This window comes from Pimephales promelas, chromosome 9 (genome assembly GCF_988280905.1).
Source record: "Pimephales promelas chromosome 9, fPimPro1.hap1.1, whole genome shotgun sequence".
NCBI lineage: Eukaryota > Metazoa > Chordata > Actinopteri > Cypriniformes > Leuciscidae > Pimephales > Pimephales promelas.
Window position 1 is genome coordinate 35,384,380 of NC_142777.1, and position 25,920 is coordinate 35,410,299.

At 38.2% G+C, this 25,920-nt stretch overlaps 1 protein-coding gene across 1 annotated transcript in view; it reads left to right on the forward strand.

Moving 5' to 3' along the window:
* Positions 1-17,186, forward strand: part of gabra4 (gamma-aminobutyric acid type A receptor subunit alpha4) — a 38,175-nt gene extending 20,989 nt beyond the window's left edge. The window contains exons 8-9 of the mRNA XM_039663100.2: positions 7,482-7,744; positions 14,239-17,186. Coding sequence (XP_039519034.1) covers positions 7,482-7,744; positions 14,239-14,760 — 785 coding nt within the window. The 3' untranslated portion in view covers positions 14,761-17,186. The remainder of the gene's footprint in view (positions 1-7,481; positions 7,745-14,238) is intronic.
* The last annotated feature ends 8,734 nt before the right edge of the window (positions 17,187-25,920 follow it).

Consider the following 25,920-nt stretch of genomic DNA (forward strand, 5'->3'; position numbering starts at 1 on the left):
AAAATGACAATTAAACATGCTGTAAAAAATTATCTTTTGGGTATTTTGAGCTGAAACTTCACATACACATTCTGGGGACATCAGAGACTTATTTTACATCTTATGAAAAGGGGCATAATACGGGACCTTTAAGACTACAATCGATGCGTTTCAGGGAGTTCAGAAACAGACACTGATGTAGATCTCATTATTACTCTCGAGAATAACTCCCGCTGGAGTCACTTTGAACTATGTAACTTTTTCATGCTCAAACAGCAACATTACACTACAAGTTGAAAAAACATAATAGGTCCTCTTTAATAAATCTTTTCAATGGTAGTGTATGTACAGTGTGAAATCTCAAATCTTGACAACCAAGGATTAATTACTAACCGAGAATATGTGTGAAGCAAGATAATCATCTGTGTGAAGGGGGTTTTCTGGTTGTGTTAAAGTGTTAGTTTGGTTTGGTTTGGCTTCCGTCCTGATGCATGATGCTGTGATGCGTCACAAAGTACTGAATCATAACGCGTGTCACGAAGTGGATCATATCATAAGGTAATTGGCGATACCCAGTACTATGAAAATGATAGTTTGGTTTTGTGTGTGTTGCAGGATCAAGTTAACAAACAAAAAAATGTGAGTGTAAGCTTGTTAAATGAGCTTCATGTTCACGATTTCACCTGCCCATACAGTCTTAAAGGATTAGTTCACTTTTGAAAAAACTTTTGCTGATAATTTACTCACCCCCATGTCATCCAAGATGTCCATGTCTTTCTTTCCTCAGTCGAAATGAAATTAAGGTTTTTGATGAAAACATTCCAGGATTTTTCTCCATATAATGGACTTCAATGGGAACCGGATGGTTCAAGTATCAAAAGACAGTTAATAACAGTTTCAGATGCAGCTTCAAATGTCTTTAAACGACACCAGACGATGAATAAGGGTCTTATCATGCGAAACGATCGGTTATTTCAAAACGTAAATTTCAAAATGTAACTTTTCTAAGGACAAATGCTAGCCTTGCTCTATTCTCTGAGGCGCGTTTGTAACGTCACGTAATACGTAATTATGTTCAAAAGGTCACGGGCGACGTAGCCAGAAGTACAGAATCAAAATCGTCCGACATCGTTGTTTTACCTTTTAATTCCTTTTTTTGTAAACGGCGTTTGGGTTAGTTTGCACGTTCAACCTATGCGCAGAGCCCGTCTAACGGAGAGCCTTGGCAATTCCTATTAGCCCCGTTGTGTATTATCCTGGTTGCAGTTCCATTAGAATTCCACTGGAGGTGATCGCGGGCGAGAGCAGAATGAATGGGAGTCTATGGGGCTAAACGGCTAAATGTATCCCTTTCACCTGCTTGTCGTTAAATTAACATAGATTTTATTGTTGATTACGCAAGTTCACTATAGATTATAGGACAAAAGTCGAATGAACAAGTACTTATGTCCTTTTGATTTCTTACAGGTCAGGCCGTTGTTGGCCGGACGTCATCGTTGTGTGACGTCATCACATTTTTGAACGGATTTTTAGAACAGATAAGTGAACTTAAAAATGCAATTTTCAGCTGAGTGTATTATCTTAGCCCTCCCTTTTGGATACAACTTTCAAATTACTTGAAAAAAAATTACATCCTGAGAAAAGTGGATTTCTGGGGATGAAACCCCATTGACTCCCATTCATTCTGCACTCGACCGCGAGCGCCCCCGCATGGACAGAGACGCGTTACTGCAGCCAGTCCTGAACCCGGAAGTAACCAGCCAGTGCCAATTCTCTTCAATTAGACATTCTCTGCTATGCGTTCAACTTGTAAACACTGACTCTGTACTTCCGGCTACGTCGCCCGTGACCTTTTGAACGTAATTACGTATTACGTGACGTTACAAACGCGCCTCACAGAATAGAGCAAGTCTAGCATTTGTCCTTAGAAAAGTTACATTTTTGGAATAAGTTTTGAAATAACCGATCGTTTCGCATGATAAGACCCTTATTCATCGTCTGGTGTCGTTTAAAGACATTTGAAGCTGCATCTGAAACTGTTATTAACTGTCTTGTGGACCATCCCATTGAAGTCCATTATATGGAGAAAAATCCTGGAATGTTTTCATCAAAAACCTTAATTTCGTTTTGACTGAAGAAAGAAAGACATGGACATCTTGGATGACATAGGGGTGAGTAAATTATCAGCAAAAGTTTTTTCAAAAGTGAACTAATCCTTTAATAGTTGAGGCGCAAGCTCTCGTTTCCACTGGCAGGCATCGCTTGAGCTCCATGTGCCCGATCAGTCCTTATCTTTACATGACAAAAACACATCTACATACACTGGCACACGCTCGCTCGCGCACACACCTCCTGTTTCCCTCCACACATAACCTGGGGCACTAGAGATGCTGAGAATAGCACGCTCTCATTCTCCACTGGAAAAGTGTAACAATGACCCACCTTCAGATGGCTACTAACAGTGCGGTGCGCTTGGACTCGGGCCAGAGGAGCGGCTTTTGGTGTCCTAGATGGAAGTGTGCTTAGTGAAGGGGTTTCTGGGTAATGACAGGGTGGGTTTTTGATGCAACGCAGCAGGAGACCACAATGATCTGTTGTTTATCTGTTCTGGGATGGCGTCCATATTTCGCTTTCTCTACACATGGATCTAGTGTAGGCTTCCTAATGGCTCAGTTACTGATTTGTTTTACTACCTTTGTCAGCACAATGTAGTTTGAAATTAGTTTGGTAGTGTTTAATGAAACGTTTGCCTTGTTTTTCTCTACTTGGACCATTTAAGCTGTAAAAAATGGGTCATTTAGTTGTAATGTCAGAACAGTACATTCATGAAGTGCGATGTATAATATACATCAAATCTCAACTTGATGATTTTTTATTTATTAATGCAAACTATATTATCACCCAACTCTTTATACAAAGATTTGATATAAGTCCAACTTTATCTGATGGGCCTGTACTACAGTATAAAGTATATATTGTTGGAGAAAGTAAACTAAATTACATTCATACAGCTCAGCTAAATGCCACGGAGATATTAAGACATTATAAGCATTAACAAGCTGCTTTTGAACAATGTGTATATTGTGTAAAATGCCATACAAATAAATCTTACTTGACATGAGTCGAATACAATTAGCATATGCGCATATGCTAATAATCTTTCACATATCCATGCCATAAACTAGAATATAAAATAGAATAGGACCCATTCAAGAAATTGACTGAGAATCAATGCGGTTTGACATCAAATCTGACATCTTCACATAACATTGTCGAAACTGGTTTGAACAGACATGAGGGTCAGTACATATTCACATAATTGTCTTTAAATGTGAACTAGTTACTTTTTTCTGTTAGTTAGCATCTGATAGAAGGCCGTGACCGGCTCTGTAACCTCATTTGTTTGCTCTATTATTAGTGTTGGCTTGTTTTGGGGACAGTTCGCTCATCCTTCTCAGCCAATAGCAGAAAGGCACTAAAGCAAAGCTCTCGCAGTACTGTGGATTCGGCAGTGAAACGGAAGAAAAAAACACATCCAGCACCTCTGGCTAAATGTAGCTTGTGATGTACCTATTGATCGCTCCAGATCGGTCTGTATGTGGGCGTTTGTGAGTGCGCTGTGATCGTGTGAAGTTTTCCAGAGAGTGTGGATGATTCTCCAGAGCTGTGAGCTCATCTTATAGGCAGTTTTTGGTTTAAACCCGAGTTCGATGCAAATCCCTCGGCCTGCCCCCGCAGATCCGAGTGCCCCCGTGAGCACTAGCAGCTCCTGTTTACCGCTGTAGCTAGGTAACTCAGGTAGAGGTGTTGACTTCACTGTTTTATTCATGCTTTTGTCCTTTGACCAAATTAACATGCACAGAACAGCACTTGTGTTTGTCTACCACAGGTATGTGGTAAGAGATCCAAAGAATGACACTCACGGAAGGCAGTAGCAGCTTTGAGACATGCATTATAGGGTGCAGTTGATGGAGATTTGTGGCATGCACATCCAGGGCACGAAGCTCCCGTTCCACCACATCCCAAGGATGCTCTATTGGGTTGAAATCTGGTGACTGTGGGGGCCATTTTGGTACAGTCAACTCATTGTCATGTTCAAGAAACCAATTTGAAATGATTCAAGCGTGTTTGTGACATGGTGCGTTATCCTGCTGGAAGTAGCCATCAGAGGATGGGGACATGGTTAGGGTTGGGTATCGTTTGAATTTGAACGATTCTGATTCCGATTCCTTGATTCGATTCCGGTTCCTAACGATTCTCGATTCTGATTCTTTTAAGAGGCAGGGTCAAAAAAGTTTAGCTAACCTTGCTAACCAACGGCCTTTCTGAAGGAAATACTCCTTCTGTCACAAATATTCCTTTTGTCACAAATTTTGCATTTTGCCGAGATTTCGTTATTTTTAGAAAAGTGAAGCCACACTTTGGATCGCCGACGTAAGCTACTCATGTTCGACTCGTCAAATGCTTTGCTGCATACCTCGGTTGTAACGAGTGGTTATTTCAGTCAAAGTTGCTCTTCTATCAGCTTGAATCAGTCGGCCCATTCTCCTCTGACCTCTCGCATCAACAAGGCATTTCCGACCACAGGACTGCCGCATACTGGATGTTTTTCCCTTTTCACAGCATTCTTTGTAAACCCTAGAAATGGTTGTGTGTGAAAATCCCAGTAACTGAGCAGATTGTGAAATACTCAGACCACGCTCAAAATTGCTTAAATCGCCTTTCTTTCCCATTCTGACATTCAGTTTGGAGTTCAGGAGATCGTCTTGACCAGGACCACACCCCTAAATGCATTGAAGCAACTGCCATGAGATTGGTTGATTAGATAATTGCATTAATGAGAAATTGAACAGGTGTTCCTAAAGTAAAATATTTCTATAATATGTCAAATAATATATGAACTAAAAAGGATTATAGTTTGAAATATTAAGAACAATAGATAAATATTTTAGGACCTTTAAGTTTTTTTTATTTTTCAAAGTTTTCTTTTTGACAATTAAAAACTTTCCCCACAAATTGTCATTATTGTAATGTTTTTTTTTTTTATTTATTTTAATTCTTAGGTGATTTTTAATATTAGATTTATAGTATTGTATTTTTAGTATTGAAAAAAAAGTACTTATGATAGTGTTTTTATTAAATAAGCATAAAGGCAGTACAACAAAAAACATCATGTATAATTTATTTACACATTATTACGATAATAAGAAGAACTGATGGCACATGTGCTTAATGCCAATACAAATAATGCAAATGCAATGGTCATAAAAATATTTTTGTTTGTTGTTGAAATTTGACCCAGACGTGTTCTTGACAGGCTTCGTTTCAAGTGGACTCGAGTGGTTCAGAAAACAGCTGTCACGCCAACCAACAAACCATTACTGTGAAAGTGTCTTTTCGTGTCCGTGTTTATTTCTAACATCTACAGGCACTTGCAAACTCAGGAATACAGAGAAAATATGTAGGAGAGTGTGTTAGTCTTGTGTGCGGGGTTGGCTTTATGTGCAAGAGGTTTGTGTGTGTGTTTTCTTATGTTTTATTAGCGTGTGCATGTGGGTGTATGTGTGAGTCGAGAGAGATTCTGTGTGTGTGGGAGGAGAAGGGATACAGGCTGCCTCCGTGATTGTGTGTATTTGTGTGTTGGTGTGTGTGTGTGTGACTCACGTCTGGCATGCTCACTGCTCTGTGGCAGAAACGCTTCCAACTTAAGACATTCGGGTTAAGAGTGAATTCCTGACTCCCCCTGGTGGTTCACAGTGTTACTGCTATAGAGTTCATCGTTTCGCGTGACCCCATAAACCAAATAACCCTGTAGATTGACCAAAGCGTGAGTGTTTGGAGAAGTCCTGCAAGCCGAACATTGTTAAAAAAATATATATGTAAAATCCAAATAATAACAAGATATAGCTCATCATAAAGGAGGAGAAAATACTCCTAAATAAGTAATTTTTCCATATTCCAATTAAGCAAAATGTTGAACAACGGCTGAAATAACGATCTTTTTTGATTGACATCACAAATCCCTTTATTTCTCAACTATTTTCATGATTCAAACCATTCTTGAAGGATATAATCAAGACCCTTTGCGATTTATTTTTTGTCATTAGCTCTTAAAAATAGAGTTTTTTTGCAGTTTTTTTTTTCCAAAGAATCTTTCAGTGAACATTGCTTAAATTTAACCATTTTATTATTTGAAAATAATAATAATAATAATAATAAATAAATAAATAAACAGAAAGTTTCCATGATTGTTAAAGGTTCTTCATTGAACCATTGATGCCAATAAAGAAGCTGTATTTTTAAGAGTTTTATGCAAATAAATGAGATTACACAATTTCGATACTGCCTAAAAGTGGAAGATCTCTTCTTTCAATTATTGGTTCATTATGCCTTATTGTGTCTTTATATCCAGTTAGCCTAATGTTATGGACTTTTGTGGTAAACTAATGGGGTACTAATAGTTTTGCTCATTGATTTTAAACTCTCAGCAAATTACATTGTTTCATGGTGGTCAGTTTTAATGAACCCCTAAGGGAAACACAGCCTGGAAAGAGAAGAGAATAAAGGAATTATTATCACTAATATATAGAGAGTTTTGAAATATACTCAAACAGTTGGTTTACATTTATGATTTGCACTCACAGGTGAAGTAGATTTACCGGTTTATAAGCAACAAAGACGGATTATGTCAGTAGAAATGACCTATAAAGATCAGTATTTTCATTCTGAAGTCATTACAGACCATCTTAATTATCATAACTTAAAGGAGTAGTTCAGTTTTAAAGAAACTTTTACTGATAATTTACTCACCCCCATGTCATCCAAGATGTCCATGTCTTTCTTTCTTCAGTCGAAAAGAAATTAAGGTTTTTAATGAAAACATTCCAGGATTTTCTCCATATAATGGACTTCAATGGGAACCAAATGGTTCAAGGTCTAAATGAGAGTTTCAGTGCAGCTTCAAAGGCCTTTAAACGACACCAGACGATGAATAAGGCTCGTTCGTGACTCTCCTGTTCGAACTCGTTCATCAAAATGAACAAATCTTTTTTCAAGTCATGACTCGAAGGGTCCTAGAAAAGACCTCTGTAAAGCGAGCTGGTAATGGGAAAGCGCCATAACACTGTTTAGTTACGGTGTCTATGAAGCCCCTCCTTCCGAAAAGTGTAATGTGCTCTGATTGGTCGGCTGGACCAGTTTGTTCTGATTGGTCAATTGCTTCCAGCGTGTCTCCTTACCATAACTGTATGTTTCAACACACTACTACCTAACTCAATCAGGCCCCGCCCCTTTATTTTGCGTATGCCTTGGGCGGGAATTATTTAGATGAGGATTATTGTGACTTGTTCGTTCCAGGAAGAAAACTCAAGACTACAATGGAGGCGTTTCAAGGAGTTAGATATAGAGAATAACTCCCTTTGGAGTGACTTTGTGCTTTGTAAGTGCTCAAACAGCAACACTAAAGAAAGCCGAAAATGAATTTGAATGTACTCTTCTCACAGGAATCACCACCGTGCTCACGATGACGACCCTCAGCATCAGCGCGCGCCACTCCCTGCCCAAGGTCTCGTACGCCACGGCCATGGATTGGTTCATCGCGGTGTGTTTCGCCTTCGTCTTCTCTGCTCTCATCGAGTTCGCCGCCGTGAACTACTTCACCAACGCGCAGGCGGAGAGAGCCAAGAGAAAACAGGCCGCCGCTGCCGCCAGTGCCAAGAGCTCCACAGCGTCAGGCAAAGCCAAAGACACAGAGGAGGTCCTACAGGTCAGATGCTGTTACACACATTACAAACACTACATCTACTAAACTATAAAACACTTTAACATTGGATGGGATGAGCCATGTCTGAAACTGTGTATAATTGCTGTTACGCTGTACATCAGTTCATTTATTAATGCTGAGAGGTTCCCATTACAAGCTCCAAAGACATAATTATGATGTTATGTGCGTTCAAGCGATTTTCAATGAGGATAAAGTGGACGCACTGGCAAAGTTTTACTTACCAAGTTGGTTGGTGCAACCTGTATTTTATCATTCGGCTGCTGCCAAAAACAGTGATGGGAAGAGTATTTTTGTCATTAATCTTATTACAGTCTCAACCAGTAGTATTTTATGGCAAGTTTAATAGCTTTTTTTTTAGCAGCACACAAAATGCATGGAAACTAAATTGTATATGTTATGTTTCATCTTGCATAAAGAAAATAAAAGCTATTTTAAGAACCATTTAGTTTTTTGGCATGTGCATTAGCCTATCTTTATGGGAATTAAGAATTTTTTTTTCTTCAAAAACATCATAATCCTAATGTAATGCATCCTTTTGAGTTTGTGTTTTGGTAATTCTCATTCTCTGTTATTGTCATTAGATTTTCGAAACTCAATTGCAGTAAAAAGGACACATAATTGTAATTTGTTATTTTAATAAAAATGTATTTTATTTAAATGTATTTTAACCCTAAATTCGAGGCAGTATAACATACTGTATATTACCACCAGTGTTGGGTGTAACTAATTACTAAGTAATTAGTTAATTTAATTACTTTTCCCTTGAAAATGTAAAGTAAGGAATTACTCTTAATTTATCTGTAATTTAATTACAGTTACTTCTGATGTAATTGAGGTAAATCAATCCGATCTCACAGCGATTCGTGTGCATTTTATGAGGTGTCTAAATCGTATGACCGCACTCCTACAAATTCGTATGAATTATTGTAAAATATGTATGAAAAAAGTGTGAAATGTCATGAGATCAGACATAAAACAATAGTGGGTTCAACATCAAAATGTATTGTCTGATGCTAAAAAGTATGTTTTTATAATCCACCTTGGTCTGTTTAAGGATAATTCATGCAATTTTATAGTATTTATTTGAACGATTTAAAACAAATTCGTGTCTATCTTGTATTATTCAGCTGGTTGAGATTGATATGGGATTTTGAAAGTAATTAGTAATTAAAAGTAATTAAATACACTAAAAAATGCTGGGTTGTTTTAACCCAATTTTGGGTAAAATATGGACAAACCCAGCCATTGGGTTACATTTTTAAATGATAATTTTAACCCAATAGTTGGGTTTGTCCATATTTTACCCAAAACTGGGTTGAAACAACCCAGCATTTTTTTAGAGTGTAATTAGTACAGTAATTTAATTACACTGTTGAAGAGGTAATAACTAGTAATTAATTACTTTTTTAGAGTAACTTACCCAACACTGATTACCACGATGCATAAACACTTTTAAATATAGTTATTTTTCCACATTCCACTCATAATAATCTGTGGAAATATGTCAGGTTGCAATGCAACAAATGTTAATAGTCTTCATTTTCCTGAAGCAAAACATAGTTTCTTATTATTTATATGGTCTTTTGGAATTAATTTGGGTTAAATGATCTATTGTTCTTCACTGGTTTTGAGATCCGGCCAAAAAATCCGGCCCACAGTTTCATCTTAAAACACTTCTGCAAAAAAATAAATAATGTGTAAAATTACTATGCATAAATTACGTTTATGCATACTACTTAACAAGTCATTTGTTTATGCATACCACTTTACAAGTCATGACTTACAAGTCATTTTTGTGTTTTTGTGTCGAGTTGGGACATCATGGTAGTTTTGAAGCGTAAACGTCACGAAACGGATGCTAGTTTAATTACAGCTGCACACATTGCGAGTGGTCTTTTGCTGGGATAATGTGTGTAAGCTGCGATGGCGGATTAGAAGTGGCACATGCTGACAGCTGTGAGACTTAGTGAGAGTGTGTCTGACTGTTGACGTGATGTATTACGGGACTGTTTTTTGGTCGTTCATTTTTACTGGCTGTTGGAGATGTTAATGTCCCTTATCTAATGGTGGCTCTCTGTAAGCCTTTCAAATCACCAATATTTCTCTTCCTCCTTTTCTCCCTCTCTCTGTCTTCTGCTTGTCATAACACACATTTCTGTTCGCGAGTAGAAGGGTTCTTTACGTGAATGGAAAACCAGATGCAGGTTATTGGAGCTCGTATGACTCAGTCGGTGAGCTCAACACAGCGGGAACTACTGTACGTTTGACTTCATACGCGTTACAAATAATCCAGCCTGGGAATTCATCGGCATTATAGCTCAGCACTCACATTCCTGATGTTCGGTTCTGCGTCAGAATGTCATAGATAGACTACAGTACCAAGCTAAAAGTTTGGAATAATACTAAAAAAATATAAATAATAAACTACACTCTTAGAAGAAAAGGTTCTATATAGAACCTTAAAAGGTTCTATCAGCGCTACGTATTTGGAACCCCTAAAAGGTTCTATACACTCTTAAAAAAGGGTTCCTCTGGGTTCTATATAGAACCGTGGGGTTCCACTTGGCCAATAGACAGCCCATTCTCACTCCCAAGGCGTCACCTAACTGACGCCTTGGGAAGCATTTGGACATGCTTCAATATCTGACGCTTTAGGCGCCCTTTAGCGTCAATTAGATGACGCCCTAGGATCGCGTGTACCCTACCCCCACCCCACACCTAAACCTAACCGCGTCCTCTAACAGACGCTTTCCTTTAGCGTCAGTTATATGACGCCGTAGGATCGCGTCATGTAAGTGACGCTAAAGGGCGCCTAAAACGTCAAATATTGAAGCATGGTCAAAGGTGACGCCTTGGGGTGAGAATGCGTTGCAATAGAACCTTTAACCAAAAAAAAAAATGGTTCTATATAGAACTATTTTGGAGTTCCATATATGAAGCGGGGGATGGAACCATTTCTGGTTCTAAATAGAACCATTTCTTCTAAGAGTGTATGGTGAAGAGACTGTATTCAGAAGAGACTAATTAAAATGATCAAAGTGACAGTAAAGACATTTATAATGTAACAAAAGATTTCTATTATAAATTGCTGTTCTTTTGAACTTTCTATTCATCAGATAATTCCATAAAAATTATGAAGCAGCACAACTGTTTCAACTTTGATAATAATGCAAAGCATGAGGTATGTGTAGGAATGTATTTATGTTGCACGCCTGCATACCTACATGTATCTATGACAAGTAGTTATTCGTCAATTGTAGTAGGTTCTTTGAGGGTAGGAATTCGCACACAGAGCTGTTGTATTGAGTCTGTTTCTTCTCTCCTCACAGCTTGCTCTAACATATTTTCCATACACCACAAGACACCAATTACACTTTGCCAACTGTTCATTTCTCAGAGGAAATGGTGAAAAATATGAGGGTGAAACTGGGCTATCAGGTCCAGTGAGAGATAGAAAGATCTCTCTTCACTATAATCCCAGTGTGTGTGTTTAGCTCAAGTACAAAACCATTTAGATCTATTCCAATTCCAAGTGTGTTTTAGTGTAATAGTGTTGTAATATATAGTTTCCCCATACAGTACGGCCAAGACCCAAGAAGACAGAAAGCGGGTCATTGAAAGTGTTATTGAAAGCTTGCTTGTTTTTGTGCATTGACAAATGTACTTTCAATCAGGAATTTCATATACACATGCATGCATACTGTAAAAAATATTGGTTTAACTTAAAAAAAAGTAAGTAACCTGGTTGCCTTAAAATTTTAAGTACATTAAAAAGGAAAAAGTGAGTTAATACAATGAAGGAGAATGATTTAATCATCAGAAACTCGAAATTATATGTTATGAACTAAATAAATTACAGTTGATTTGACAAAAAAAAAAAATGTCGTGATTACTAATCATGAAAATATATTTTTTACAGTCGCACACGCATGTGGGGACTTACCATAGACTTTCCATAGACATAATGATTTTTATACTGTACAAACAGTAAATGATCTCCCCTTACACCTACCCATCACAGCAAACATCAGAAATCTGCATTTTTGCATTGTCAAAAAACATCAGTTGATATGATTAATAAGCTGTTTTCCTCATGGGGACCAAAACATTTCCTCACAAGGAAATTGCCATCTTTGAGGTGATATTTTGTTCCCATAATGTAGGCTTTACCAGGCCACACACTACACACACACACACTGAGTGGACTCATCTCTTGTCCTTGTTTATATGAAAAAAAGCTGTTTTTAGAATAGCTCCACCCTCCTCCTCCTCCGCACACCCACTAACAGCAAACCATCTGATCATAAAAGCTCCTTACAGCCCTGAACGTTCCTGCAAACGTGACGTCTGCTCAGTTTCATTACACACACATTCAGTTCCTGATATCTCCTTTAAAATGTCTTCAGTGATGCTTTTAAGTGTTCCACAAACAGAAATGTTATGTGTAAAGTCGTTACTTTAACTGCCTGCAATACAATCGTTTCCTCAATTTCTGAATTTACTTTGAATCGTTTGTGTCTGTTGCGAGACTTTTGCATGTCTTCTCATTAAAAACGCAAGTTTGGTAATGCAGATGTGGCGATGCAATAGTGTCATCAAAACATTTCGAAAATTATTAAACCAAACTTGAATTTATATTGCTTCATATTACAGTGTTATTTAGTCTCTGCTTGCTTTATGTTTAAAGTTACTGTCAGCAACCAGTTTAATGAAATTTCTGCCATTATTTACACACCCTCAAGATGTTCCAAACAACTTTATTAACTTTATAGAATTTATTTATTTGGTTGGACACAAAATAAGTTATTTTGAAGAATATGGGTAACCAAACAGTGACATAATATATGGAAGTTAAAGGGGACCACACTGTAAAAAATATTTTCTAGATTTGTTATCACAACATATTTTCTTTTGTCAAATCAACTTTTTAATAATTTATTTAGTTGAGATAACTTATTATGTTGAGTTTCTGATGAGTTTCTGATGAACTTTTTCCAGTTCAATCAACTTAAAATTGTAAAGCAACCAGGTTACTTACTTTTTTAAGTTAAACCAACAATATTTTTTACAGTGTAGTAATCACAACATTTTTTCTTTTGTCAAATCAACTTAAATAATTTATTTAGTTCAGATAACATATAATTTTGAGTTTCTGATGATTAAATTAATCTCCTTCATTGTATTAACTCACTTTTTCCAGTTCAATGAACTTAAAATTTTAAGGCAACCAGGTTACTTACTTTTTTAAGTTAAACCAACAATATTTTTTTACAGTGCATTAACTCTTTGGTTACCCAATTGGCTAAGCCACGCCCTCAAACACGAAGAGCCAATCACAGTGCGCAGCTAACCCAATACTCTCGGATATTCTCTGCTTCCACGTCCATTGAAATGCAATACAGTTAGTCAGTTTTCATTCGTTTTTTCTTGTCATTTTATGTTTAAAATGGTCAAACGGTGTGCATGGGGTACATGCAACTCCGACACTAGGTTTACGAGAGGCTGGGCGATGGTGTGTATTTTTTTACCCTTTCCTAAGCCACATATCAACCGAGATAAGTGTCTGCTCTGGATTAAGTTATGCGATTTATTTATGCGGTAGACCACAACACTAACTAAACGTGGATAAATTAAACAAGGATGTCAACAACGTATTTGAACGTTATCTTATTTGAATGTAAAAGTTAGGCTAACTTTAGCCAAACATTAGAAAACATTAGCTTTAGCTTTTAGCTGCATTGTTCATCATGTCACTTAGCTTCATTAACATATCTGTAAATATCCGAGATAACAAATGTTATCAATATTGTGTTGAATGATTCATGTAAAAACTGTAGCACCAAATGGTGATGGCAACGATATGCGGTTTAACATTTTTGCCTGGAGCTGAAGCTTTTCATTGACCTTCTCAACAATAAAAGTATTAATATAACCCTCCAATGCATAGTTAAGGCCCTTTAGGTGACTTCGAGATGATAATCTTTCTGTCTCCAAAAATCACCAATTGCCTTCTGTGAAATGTCTCCTACTGTGACCGCTGCCATAGCGCCTGTCCCCGAATGTTGACTGTTGTCTGAGTGAGTGGAGGGGGCGTGGCTTATCCATAGGTCAATTGTTTGGTTACCCAACTAATTGTTTTTGTTGCAACTTGAACAGCAAAATACAGACACAAAATACAAAGTGTCACATTTACATTGAATAAGTTAGTAATTGAAAGTAAAAGAAAAAAGTAAGAAAAGTAAGTAATTGAAAGTAAGAAAGTAAATGTGAAATTTTTACATAGAAATGCTGAAATATTCTCTTGTAAAAATGTACTTCAATAATCTCTATTTTATTCACGACTTTGAAATGATGTATATATTTCATGTTTTTTTTTTTGTTTGTTTGTTTTTTACAGTGCAGGAAAAAGTATCTTTGTGTTTGCTGAGAAGATCCGTTTTGCGCTTTAGTGACGTTTTCTCTCTTTTACCCAACAGCAAACCTCGGATACCAACGGCAACCTGCGAAAACGCGTCAACTCCAGCATTCAGTCTCAACCGGACTCCAAGAAAACCCAAAGAACCGAAACGTCTAGCAAGAGCGCCGCAGCCACATCCAAACCAACTCTGACCAGCCAATCATCTTCCACCTCAGAGGGTACCAGCAGTTTCTCCAGCCAATCACGTCTAAGCCCCAGTTCTGCCAGCCAATCAAAAACAGCCCCTTCCTCCAAGACCACACCGCCAGCCCCGCCCTCTACGCCAACAGTTCCCGAGAAACCGTCGCCCGGAGCGACTGCTGGCTCCGCCCCTCTTCACCATCTCCTCGGCCCGAAATTAGAAAATATTAAAAAGAAGGAAGCCAAGGCCGCACCCCAACCTGCCGCTCCCGCGACCGGAGGAGCCAGCAAGATCGACGAATATGCGCGTATTTTATTCCCAGTGTCCTTTGGGGCATTCAATATGGTGTACTGGGTGGTTTACTTATCCAAAGAAACCATGGAGGCCAAGGGAGGCTAACAGGAACAGGCTTGGTTGTTTGTACCATTTTTTTTTCTACAACTCGCTGAACAAATGAAATAAGGAGACCTCTTAAGGATTACTTCAACTATATTTCCAAGCAATTCCAAGAAACGAAATTCTATTGCGGCAGACAAAACTGGACGAGCGCACGGAAGATAACTTTTTTGTTGTTGATCAAAATGGCCGTACGCAAGATTAAGCATGTGGATATATTATAATAAGTAAAAATAATTACATTAAAAAACACTCCAATAGATTTATCTGTTGTCTTGAATAGCCATATTTCCGGCCTGTCCTATTTATCGCCGGACACACTGAAGACGAAACAATACCAGGGCCGTTTAGTCTATTTTTATATAGAGACACTTCTGGGAGAAAAAAATATCCTTCTTTCGAAGAATCTTTTTCGGAAACCCAATAGATCTGAACTGACCTTGCGGATGTCTGCCAAGAAGACATATTTCTGACATAGTATTTCTTTCAGTTCTTTCATGAATGGTATCTATTCGGTGTTTTCTCGCCGAGAGGAAACGTTGGAAGGGAGCGTGTGCTGATCAGTGAAAAACACATATGCATGTCTTTTATTTTTTAAAGAGACTGAAATAATTTTCGTCGTTACAAATTAAGTCGTTAAAGCGCAAATTATGGTTTTCTCTCATTGTTTTTGAAGTTGAATGGCTTGTTTTTAGTTAAGTTCAGTTTTAATTTCCATTGTTTCAGTACTTTTTGTTTCAGTACTTATAGCTGATACATTCTCTGCTATAAACATGGACATAGGAAGGAGTTTCACCAAATGAAGCACACGGCATGATGCTTCTGGAGTCATTTAGAACAATAAGAGGATTAAACTGACTGATGTTGTCATAGACGATCCAGAGGACGATGAAAACCTCCACCAATCCACATAGGGCTGTTTTTTGTATGTGTATATTGGATTTAAACCGTGATTGGTTGAGGTCTTCATTATCCGTCAACTATTAGTTTTCACAGAAAGTCAATGTTAAAGGAATAGATCACTCAAAAATGGTCCCATGGAACAAAAACGGAAATGTTTAGTCAGATGTTTGATGTCAACGTCCAAAAATAACAACCAAAAATGCATTATTAACCCTAAATCCGTATTCTGGACAAATGTGGGCAAAATAGTTTTGATTTATTTTTTTTAAAAATACTTCCCTTGATCTGAGCGGTACAAGACTTGGCTACTTTTCCTAAGTTTGCCTCCTGAACACACAATTTTTTTTTTTTGACTCAATTCTACAATGTTAAGTGGGTGAAAAAAACTCCTTAATCTTGTATTTGGGTCAAAAATGGGCACCAATAGAAATGCATGGGAAAAAAATGTAATTTAGACAGCAAAGTCACTTCATCTTTGGGTTTTAGCTCTAAAAACTTATTGGAATGATATTTTAATGTAGTTAAAAAAAATAATAATAAAACTACATAGTAATTCATTTACATAGAAATAATTTACATAGAAAATATGGTACTTTTTGAAGTAAATAAATTCAAAAATACCCCCAAAATTTACAAAAACACGATAAATGGATAGACAAAACTTTATCGAGGACATTGATATAACATTTATAATAAATACAAATTATTATCGCACCTCTGTGCCCACATTTGTCCACAATTACAGGATTAAGGGCTATAAAATGAATACGGTTTGAGGGCTACAGAAGCCCAGATGACTTTGAAGCCATATGATAGCTTTGTGTGAGAAACTGACATTTTTTAATAGATGTGAATGTGCATAAGATGTGGCTATATGGATGCAACAAAAATGAAAAAAATGAACTGATACCGAAAATTCAGGATGCACGGTCGAAAACCGAAACAAAAAAATAAATATTAAAATAATGATCAATTAATTATTTGCTTCATATTAATAACAACGCTAAAAAGGTTTTTGCGATTATTGGATAGCAGGTTCACTACAAATATTTGTTGATGCTTCAACAGAAAACAGAACTGACCAAAAGATTTTTAGATTTAAGAAACCTGTTAAAATCAAAGTGAATATGGTCAATCCAGAGCTAGTGTTTGACTCTGTAGCTTATACACGAATTAGACGCTCAACACTGTCAAAACGTGCCATCTGAGAAGCGTTTATTAAACATCGGTTTCGGTGATTGATTTCATCCCTTCAAAACCATTTCAGCCAGAAACCCAAAATAGCTGTTTCAGCCGCAAACTTTCAGTCGCCGAAATTTCAGTGCATCCCTATATATGGCAAAAGAGTTTGACACATAACAATTTGGCTTGTTAGTCACACAAAGCTATTGTTGGACATATATGAAAATAGTTAGACAGATTTTATTTTTATTTATGTTTTGCTTTTTGGAGCTTGACAGCCCTTAAAAATGCTGCCGATAAGGTGATTGTGCAGCGATGCCATAGAAGAACCCATTTAGACTCCTTGGTAACACTTTACTTGAAGGGGTGTGCATAAGACTGGCATGACACCTTCATAACCATAACATGACATATGGGTTTATGCATGTTTATGACAAGTGTCTTTCGCTCAATAATGACATTTTGAATGCAAATTTAATTAAAAGTAGTTCAATGAGCTATTGGACCTCTTTCCTCTACAAAGAAATGTTGAATTTCCTTGGATTTTAAAAGTTCTTCACAGATGGAAACAATATATTTTCACTGTGTGGAAAAGAGGAAGAACATAAGAAATCTCCTCTTGTGTTTCACAGAAGAAAAGTAAGTCATACGTGTTCGGACCGGCATGAAGGTTAGTCATTGGGTGAGCTATTCCGTCATGGAGCTTCAATATTGGTGTACTGAAGACGTATGCACTCATTATGTGACATTGAGGTCCTTCTGATATTTCGGGTGATCTTAGCTGACTGCTTTTGAATGAATCTATTCCACCATTATGTTCAAATGTGACATAAAACACATCTGATTGATTTAATGAAATCTATACTATTAATTAAATGATTATTTGATTAATTAGAACAAATGTGCGTGTGTGTTCTTAGACCTGCATTTCCACATGAAAGAGTGTGTAAGTGTGTGAGATACAGACAGTGTGACTTGGGTCTATTACTCCACGTTAATGAGGCAGCACAGTTTGAATCATTAACTGCTCGCCATGCAAGCCATGCTGTTCACAACATAAATGTATAAGAAGTGCTTTCTTATTTACTGGTTGAAGGGAGAGAAAGAAAACAAGCTTAATATTTACCACATGTGCTGCTCATATACTGTATATTGCCTATTTAAGACATTACAGGAGCCCTAAAACGGCATACATTATTATTTTTTGTTGCTTGTCTTGCTGAGTCATGATCCTGACTTGTTTTCTCTTGGATGTTATTATACAGTATTGTATATGCTACCAGTCAAACAATTGCAATATATATATATATATATATTAGGGCTGGGTATTGAGACAAATTTCACAATTCGATTCGATTTCGATTACGATTCAATATCGATTATTTTGGATATCAGTTACAATAAATGGCAATTTTTCTCAAGGGAATCAAATCTCTTAAATGCTGTAAACTATGGTCTATGTCTAGTTGTAGCCTACTAGGCTTCATTAGCCTAATATGAAGGTAATAATTAACTGTTTTGTAGCTATACAGACACTTAAATTACACTTTTATTTATTTGTATAATAAGAAGATTATATGAAATATAAACATTTAAATGCTGGCTGTCATAAAAACTTGCCAGATTTATTCAAATATGCATTAAATATTGAAGAACACTAACGAGTGTGGACTAATGAGTTTATGTGGAGTTTTCTGAGGTAAATATGACGATACATGCATTGATTACAAGCTGTTTAATTGACGTCTTTCCACGGTTGAAACGCAGATTGAGCGAATCAATGTGACATGATAGGGATTTAGATAAGTTGTACTCTATCTTTCAACACACTTTCAGATGCTCATTCATGTTTATTTCGCGCTGTAACTGGTATTATTATCCCGGAAGAGAGATCAGCGCTGCTGCTTCTCCAGTGCGATCTCACGCCACAGCGCCAAAACGGCAAAACGCAATTTATGTATTTGAATTTCTAAAGAAAATGGACGTAATTTGAAAATTGAGACTTTGTTTCATATCAATAGTAACAAAGGACAAAGATTATTGCGATTTGTTGGATGCGCGCAGCCGCGATACAATGTCTCATTCATTCAAATGAAACAGGGTGATTAATCGATTCTTGAGATTTAAGAATCGATATCGGTTTGTAAAAATGAGAATCGATTAATATCGAGAAATCGATATTTATTACCCAACCCTAATATATATATATATATATATATATATATATATATATATATATATATTTCCTGTTTTTGAAAGACATTTCCACAGCCTCACATCTGCTGTTAACACTAATAATCTGTGTCTTGAGCAGCAAATCATCATATTAGAATGATTTCTGAAGGGTCATGTGACACTGAAGACTGGAGTAATGATGCGGAAAATTCAGCTTTGAATCATGAGAATAGATTTTAAATTGTTTTACTGTTTTTTTTTTTTTTTATTCAAGAAAATTTAGCCTTTGTGAACATAAGAGACTTCTTTCAAAAACATGAGAAATGTTTTGAGTAGGCTTCAATCTTTTGAACGGAAGTGTGTATGCATGACTTTTTACCTTTAAACAGCTCAACTTCATTGCCATACAACATGAGGGACTGGGACGTATGCATGCTTAGACTGATGTTTGAAAGATCCTGATCAAATAGGCTACTTTGCAGCTGACCAGAGAAATAGTGAACGATATACAGAGAAAATTTGAAAAATTAGAAAAAAGTAAAGATTGTGGGAAAACAAAACAATGCATGTCCACGTTATATTCATCCACAATGTTGTCACGTGACCTCAATATTTTGCATGGTGGCTAAATTTGGTTATTTTGCTTTTTCAATCCATTTTTGTTCCAGTACCGTCACCGGTTTTGCAAAAATAGCGATTGTCTTCAAAGAGATTTCCACAAACGCTTCCTCCTGTCATTGGTCAAAAAACAGATAGCCCCGCCCCACACTCACACCATTAGTTAATCCGACCCCGATCTCATGAAAGTTCGTATTTATAGCACGAATGTCATGTCTCGTGCCATTTATACGGCAAAAACAGTTTTTTCGTGGAAATGGTACACGTTTTTCGCGTGCATATGATACACATTTTTTGGCGTGTAATACGCACGAACTCCCCACCCCCTACCCCCTAAACCTACCGCAGGGATTTTTAGTGCGTAGCATATACACGCAAAAACAAATTTTGGCGTTTAAATGCCACGAGAAATGACATTCGTGGTATAGATACGCATTTTCATGAGACTGTGTTGTTAACCCAGTGTTGCTGTGTAGGGCTGGGTAAAATTTGTGGTTGACTTTGCTTTATACGATGTATTTTATATACGTGTGCTTTCACCACACTAAAAGTTAGGTGAGTGCATTACGTTGTGGGATGCAGTATCCAGTTATAAACTGCACATTTTTTTTAAAAATGCAGTTGGCCATTCAGGTTTTGATAAAGATTTGCATACTGTACACAGTACATACTACAATTTCTAACTCTCACTCTCCATGTTTGTGTGTGTGAGAGAGAGAGAGAGTTTGAGTGAGTGTGTGAGGGACAGGGCTATCAGCAGTGTAATGGAGTGATCAAAATGTCTGGCTTCCCCAGATAGTTCTTCTAGTGTGAAATTGGCTTTGTACCTTCATCCTCCATCTCACACACACACACACACACACCTTGTTAACCTGCCACCTTAATATTATCTCTCTCTGACAATATGACCAATTCAAAATGACAAATATATGTATATAAACATACAGATATGAATATACGCCTGTGTATTTTAGTCTGTATCAGCTGTAGTTTAGATAAGATCTACAAATTGTGCAGCATTTTTGGGCCTGTATTTGGGGTTGAGTGTGTGCAGAGAAGTGCCGTCCCTACTGGCCGTTTGCCTGAATGCATGTTCTGCCACACACCACAGCTTATATCGCTCAAACACAGAAGACTCTTTTGCTCCAGTGAGCCAAACGCAGGCTTTGCTCTATTAGAGCTTTTATTTGAGACGCCCAGAGACCAGAAATGTACTGACCCGTACTGAGCACACCAGTACCCCTAAGAAAAGCCCAACAGTCTCAAAAATGAAGTTCAATTGAGGTCGAACAAAGAACAATTGTCTTAAAAAGAAATTCACTGCAAATGGCTACATGCTACATGGTCCTTTGGACATAAAAACAAGCCATGAAAATGTTTCCAGGTCACATTCACCTTATTATCAAAGAATGAATGAGTAAGTGAGAGAGTGAGTCAGTCAGTCAGTGAGTCAGTCAGTGAGTGAGTCAGTGAATGAGTGAGTCAATGAGTGAGTGAGTGAGTGAGTGAGTGAGTGAGACAGTCAGTCAGTCAGTGAGTGAGTGAGTCAGTGAGTGAGTCAGTGAATGAGTGAGTCAATGAGTGAGTGAGTGAGTGAGACAGTCAGTCAGTCAGTGAGTGAGTGAGTCAGTGAATGAGTGAGTCAGTGAGTGAGTGAGTGGGTCAGCCAGTGAGTGAGTCAGTCAGTGAATGAGTGAGTCAGTGAGTGGGTCAGTCAGTGAGTGAGTGAGTGAGTCAGTCAGTCAGTGAGTGAGTCAGTGAATGAGTGAGTCAATGACTGAGTGAGTGAGTGAGACAGTCAGTCAGTCAGTGAGTGAGTGAGTCAGTGAATGAGTGAGTCAGTGAGTGAGTGAGTGGGTCAGCCAGTAAGTGAGTCAGTCAGTGAATGAGTGAGTCAGTGAGTGGGTCAGTCAGTGAGTGAGTGAGTGAGTGAGTGAGTCAGTCAGTCAGTCAGTCAGTCAGTCAGTGAGTCAGTAAATGAGTGAGTCAATGAGTGAGTGAGTGAGTGAGTCAGTCAGTCGGTCAGTCAGTGAGTGAGTCAGTGAATGAGTGAGTAAGTCAGTGAGTCAGTCAGTGAATGAGTGAGGGAGTCAGTCAGTCAGTGAGTGAGTCAGTGAATGAGTGAGTCAGTGAGTCAGTCAGTGAATGAGTGAGTGAGTCAGTCAGTCAGTCAGTCAGTGAGTGAGTGAGTCAGTGAATCAGTGAGTGAGTCAGTCAGTGAGTGAGTCAGTCAGTGAGTGAGTCAGTGAATGAGTGTGTCATTGAGTCAGTGAGTCAGTGAGTCAATAAATGAGTGAGTCAATGAGTGAGTGAGTGAGTGAGTCAGTCAGTCAGTGAGTGAGTCAGTGAATGAGTGAGTCAGTGAGTCAGTCAGTGAATGAGTGAGGGAGTCAGTCAGTCAGTGAGTGAGTCAGTGAATGAGTGAGTCAGTGAGTCAGTCAGTGAATGAGTGAGTGAGTCAGTCAGTCAGTCAGTGAGTGAGTGAGTCAGTGAATCAGTGAGTGAGTCAGTCAGTGAGTGAGTCAGTCAGTGAATGAGTGAGTCATTGAGTCAGTGTGTCAGTGAGTCAGTAAATGAGTGAGTGAGTGAGTGAGTCAGTCAGTCGGTCAGTCAGTGAGTGAGTCAGTGAATGAGTGAGTCAGTGAGTCAGTCAGTGAATGAGTGAGGGAGTCAGTCAGTCAGTGAGTGAGTCAGTAAATGAGTGAGTCAATGAGTGAGTGAGTGAGTGAGACAGTCAGTCAGTCAGTGAGTGAGTGAGTCAGTGAATGAGTGAGTCAGTGAGTGAGTGAGTGGGTCAGCCAGTGAGTGAGTCAGTCAGTGAATGAGTGAGTCAGTGAGTGGGTCAGTCAGTGAGTGAGTGAGTGAGTCAGTCAGTCAGTGAGTGAGTCAGTGAATGAGTGAGTCAATGACTGAGTGAGTGAGTGAGACAGTCAGTCAGTCAGTGAGTGAGTGAGTCAGTGAATGAGTGAGTCAGTGAGTGAGTGAGTGGGTCAGCCAGTAAGTGAGTCAGTCAGTGAATGAGTGAGTCAGTGAGTGGGTCAGTCAGTGAGTGAGTGAGTGAGTGAGTGAGTCAGTCAGTCAGTCAGTCAGTCAGTCAGTGAGTCAGTAAATGAGTGAGTCAATGAGTGAGTGAGTGAGTGAGTCAGTCAGTCGGTCAGTCAGTGAGTGAGTCAGTGAATGAGTGAGTAAGTCAGTGAGTCAGTCAGTGAATGAGTGAGGGAGTCAGTCAGTCAGTGAGTGAGTCAGTGAATGAGTGAGTCAGTGAGTCAGTCAGTGAATGAGTGAGTGAGTCAGTCAGTCAGTCAGTCAGTGAGTGAGTGAGTCAGTGAATCAGTGAGTGAGTCAGTCAGTGAGTGAGTCAGTCAGTGAGTGAGTCAGTGAATGAGTGTGTCATTGAGTCAGTGAGTCAGTGAGTCAATAAATGAGTGAGTCAATGAGTGAGTGAGTGAGTGAGTCAGTCAGTCAGTGAGTGAGTCAGTGAATGAGTGAGTCAGTGAGTCAGTCAGTGAATGAGTGAGGGAGTCAGTCAGTCAGTGAGTGAGTCAGTGAATGAGTGAGTCAGTGAGTCAGTCAGTGAATGAGTGAGTGAGTCAGTCAGTCAGTCAGTGAGTGAGTGAGTCAGTGAATCAGTGAGTGAGTCAGTCAGTGAGTGAGTCAGTCAGTGAATGAGTGAGTCATTGAGTCAGTGTGTCAGTGAGTCAGTAAATGAGTGAGTGAGTGAGTGAGTCAGTCAGTCGGTCAGTCAGTGAGTGAGTCAGTGAATGAGTGAGTCAGTGAGTCAGTCAGTGAATGAGTGAGGGAGTCAGTCAGTCAGTGAGTGAGTCAGTAAATGAGTGAGTCAATGAGTGAGTGAGTGAGTGAGACAGTCAGTCGGTCAGTCAGTGAGTGAGTCAGTGAATGAGTGAGTCAGTGAGTCAGTCAGTGAATGAGTGAGGGAGTCAGTCAGTCAGTGAGTTAGTCAGTAAATGAATGAGTGAGTCAGTGAGTCAGTCAGTGAATGAGTGAGTGAGTCAGTCAGTCAGTGAGTGAGTGAGTCAGTGAATCAGTGAGTGAGTCAGTCAGTGAATGAGTGAGTCATTGAGTCAGTGAGTCAGTGAGTCAGTAAATGAGTGAGTCAGTGAGTCAGTCAGTGAGTCAGTCAGTGAATGAGTGAGGGAGTCAGTCAGTCAGTGAGTGAGTCAGTGAATGAGTGAGTCAGTGAGTCAGTCAGTGAGTCAGTCAGTGAATGAGTGAGTGAGTCAGTCAGTCAGTCAGTGAGTGAGTGAGTCAGTGAATCAGTGAGTGAGTCAGTCAGTGAGTGAGTCAGTCAGTGAGTGAGTCAGTGAATGAGTGAGTCATTGAGTCAGTGAGTGAGTGAGTCAGTGAGTGAGTGAGGTCAGTGAATCAGGGATTGAGTGATCTATCTATCTATCTATCTATCTATCTATCTATCTATCTATCTATCTATCTATCTATCTATCTATCTATCTATCTATCTATCTATCATACTTGTATTTCCCATTTGTGGTAAAGTATGACCCAGATGTTCCTGATTTCCAGGTTTGTGAGGGTCACCACCAAGCTAGTTAACAGTTCTTTGAGAAACTTGTAGAAGGTTCTTCTATGGCATCACACTGTAACCCCCTTATTGGTTTTAATTGGACACGTTATTTTAATAGTGACTACGGTGAACACAGATCTGTGTGAGTCGCGCGCATCAGGAATCGTCAGCAGGCTTACTTCTTAAATTCAGTTTCTTTCCGTCTTTCTTTGATTTTCAAAACCAATGCGATCAGTCATTTTCTACTTATTGCTTATTATCACATTGAAAATATTTTATAGGACTTTTTTTGACACAGAAAGAGAAGAAGTCATTCGTTTTTGCCACTCCACGGAGCGGAGGAGAGTGTCTTGAGGCCAGTAGCTGTCTCGACTGATAAACTAGAGAACATCATGTATAGCAGGAGACAGAAAGACAGAGAGATCGTGTTCATCATACCCTACAGAGTTTATCATGTTGGCAGTGATAAGAACAAATATCCATAATCTTCCTCTGGATGGAGCCCAACAAGAAGAGAGATGTAACACAGAGAGAGGGAAGAAAACACGGACTAACAGCTATTGAGTGGGAAATGGATTTCGTTTGGATTCATTTGTCAGGCTTCAACCTAGGGGGAAAATAATCACACCGCTTCCACTGTATATAACTCATATAAACTGAATGTCTGTTTATAAAAATGAAGAAAATATATACAATCAGTGTTTTGTAGTGTAAATATTATTATTATTATTATTATTCTTTACATACTGCCCTATGCAAGAGAACTACAGAACTGACGAACAGGTGCCTGAGGTCTCGCATTGATGAGGTCATTGCTCACGGTCCAATGAGGGAAGAGAAAAAATAAACATCTGTCATATGGAAACAAAAGTGTTGTGTCTTTAAATTATCTTATTTCTTTATTTTATGTGTGTGAAGTTTTATTCTCCTATAGATTTGTGATAGACTGCAAAATCCAAAAAACGTGACATCTCTTTAATGTCTCAGTAGTTTCTCACTGTGTTGGAGTATTTGCAAGCAAACAAAGACTTTTAATCCCTGTAATCTCACATGAACAGTGTCTGGTAAAGATTTTTTAAGCATATTGAGCTTAAGTGTGTTGAAACATGCCAAATTGTGCAGACAAAAAAAAAAAAATTGGCCAGGCTGTCATAGAAAGAAATTATGCAAAAATAACAAAATATTAAAAAAACGAATTATGTTGTTCAATCAGTTCATCGTATAAAGTGATCGAGTCTTCAAGAATTTTGGACTAATCTGGTCAGTTAGATTAGTTTTATGATCTTTTTATCAACTTTTTGAAGCGCCAAAGTGGTAGTTGGATAGTTTGGAGGGAAAGAAATCTCTCAGATTGCGTTTTAAACAATCATTATTTGTGTTCCGAAGATGAACGAAAGTCTTATCAAAGTGAGTAATTATTAAAAAAAAATCATTTTTGTGTAAACAAACCCTTTTACCAAGTCTTTCCAACGCATTCTCATCCTTTAGCATCATATAGAACGCTATATGACAAAATGGCGCAATACGCACATGGCACCCGTTATCGTTAATATAACACGCTGTGATGGGTAGGTTTAGTTGTGGAGTAGAGTAGGGTAGTCTCATATTATACGCTAAAGGATTTATGACGACTTGGGTTCGCGTGTTATATTAACGATGTCATAGCGTTCTATGTGACGGTAAAGGATGAGAACAGGCTGGTCTTTCCATATTTAAAACATTAAAAAAATATAAGCCAACCTTTT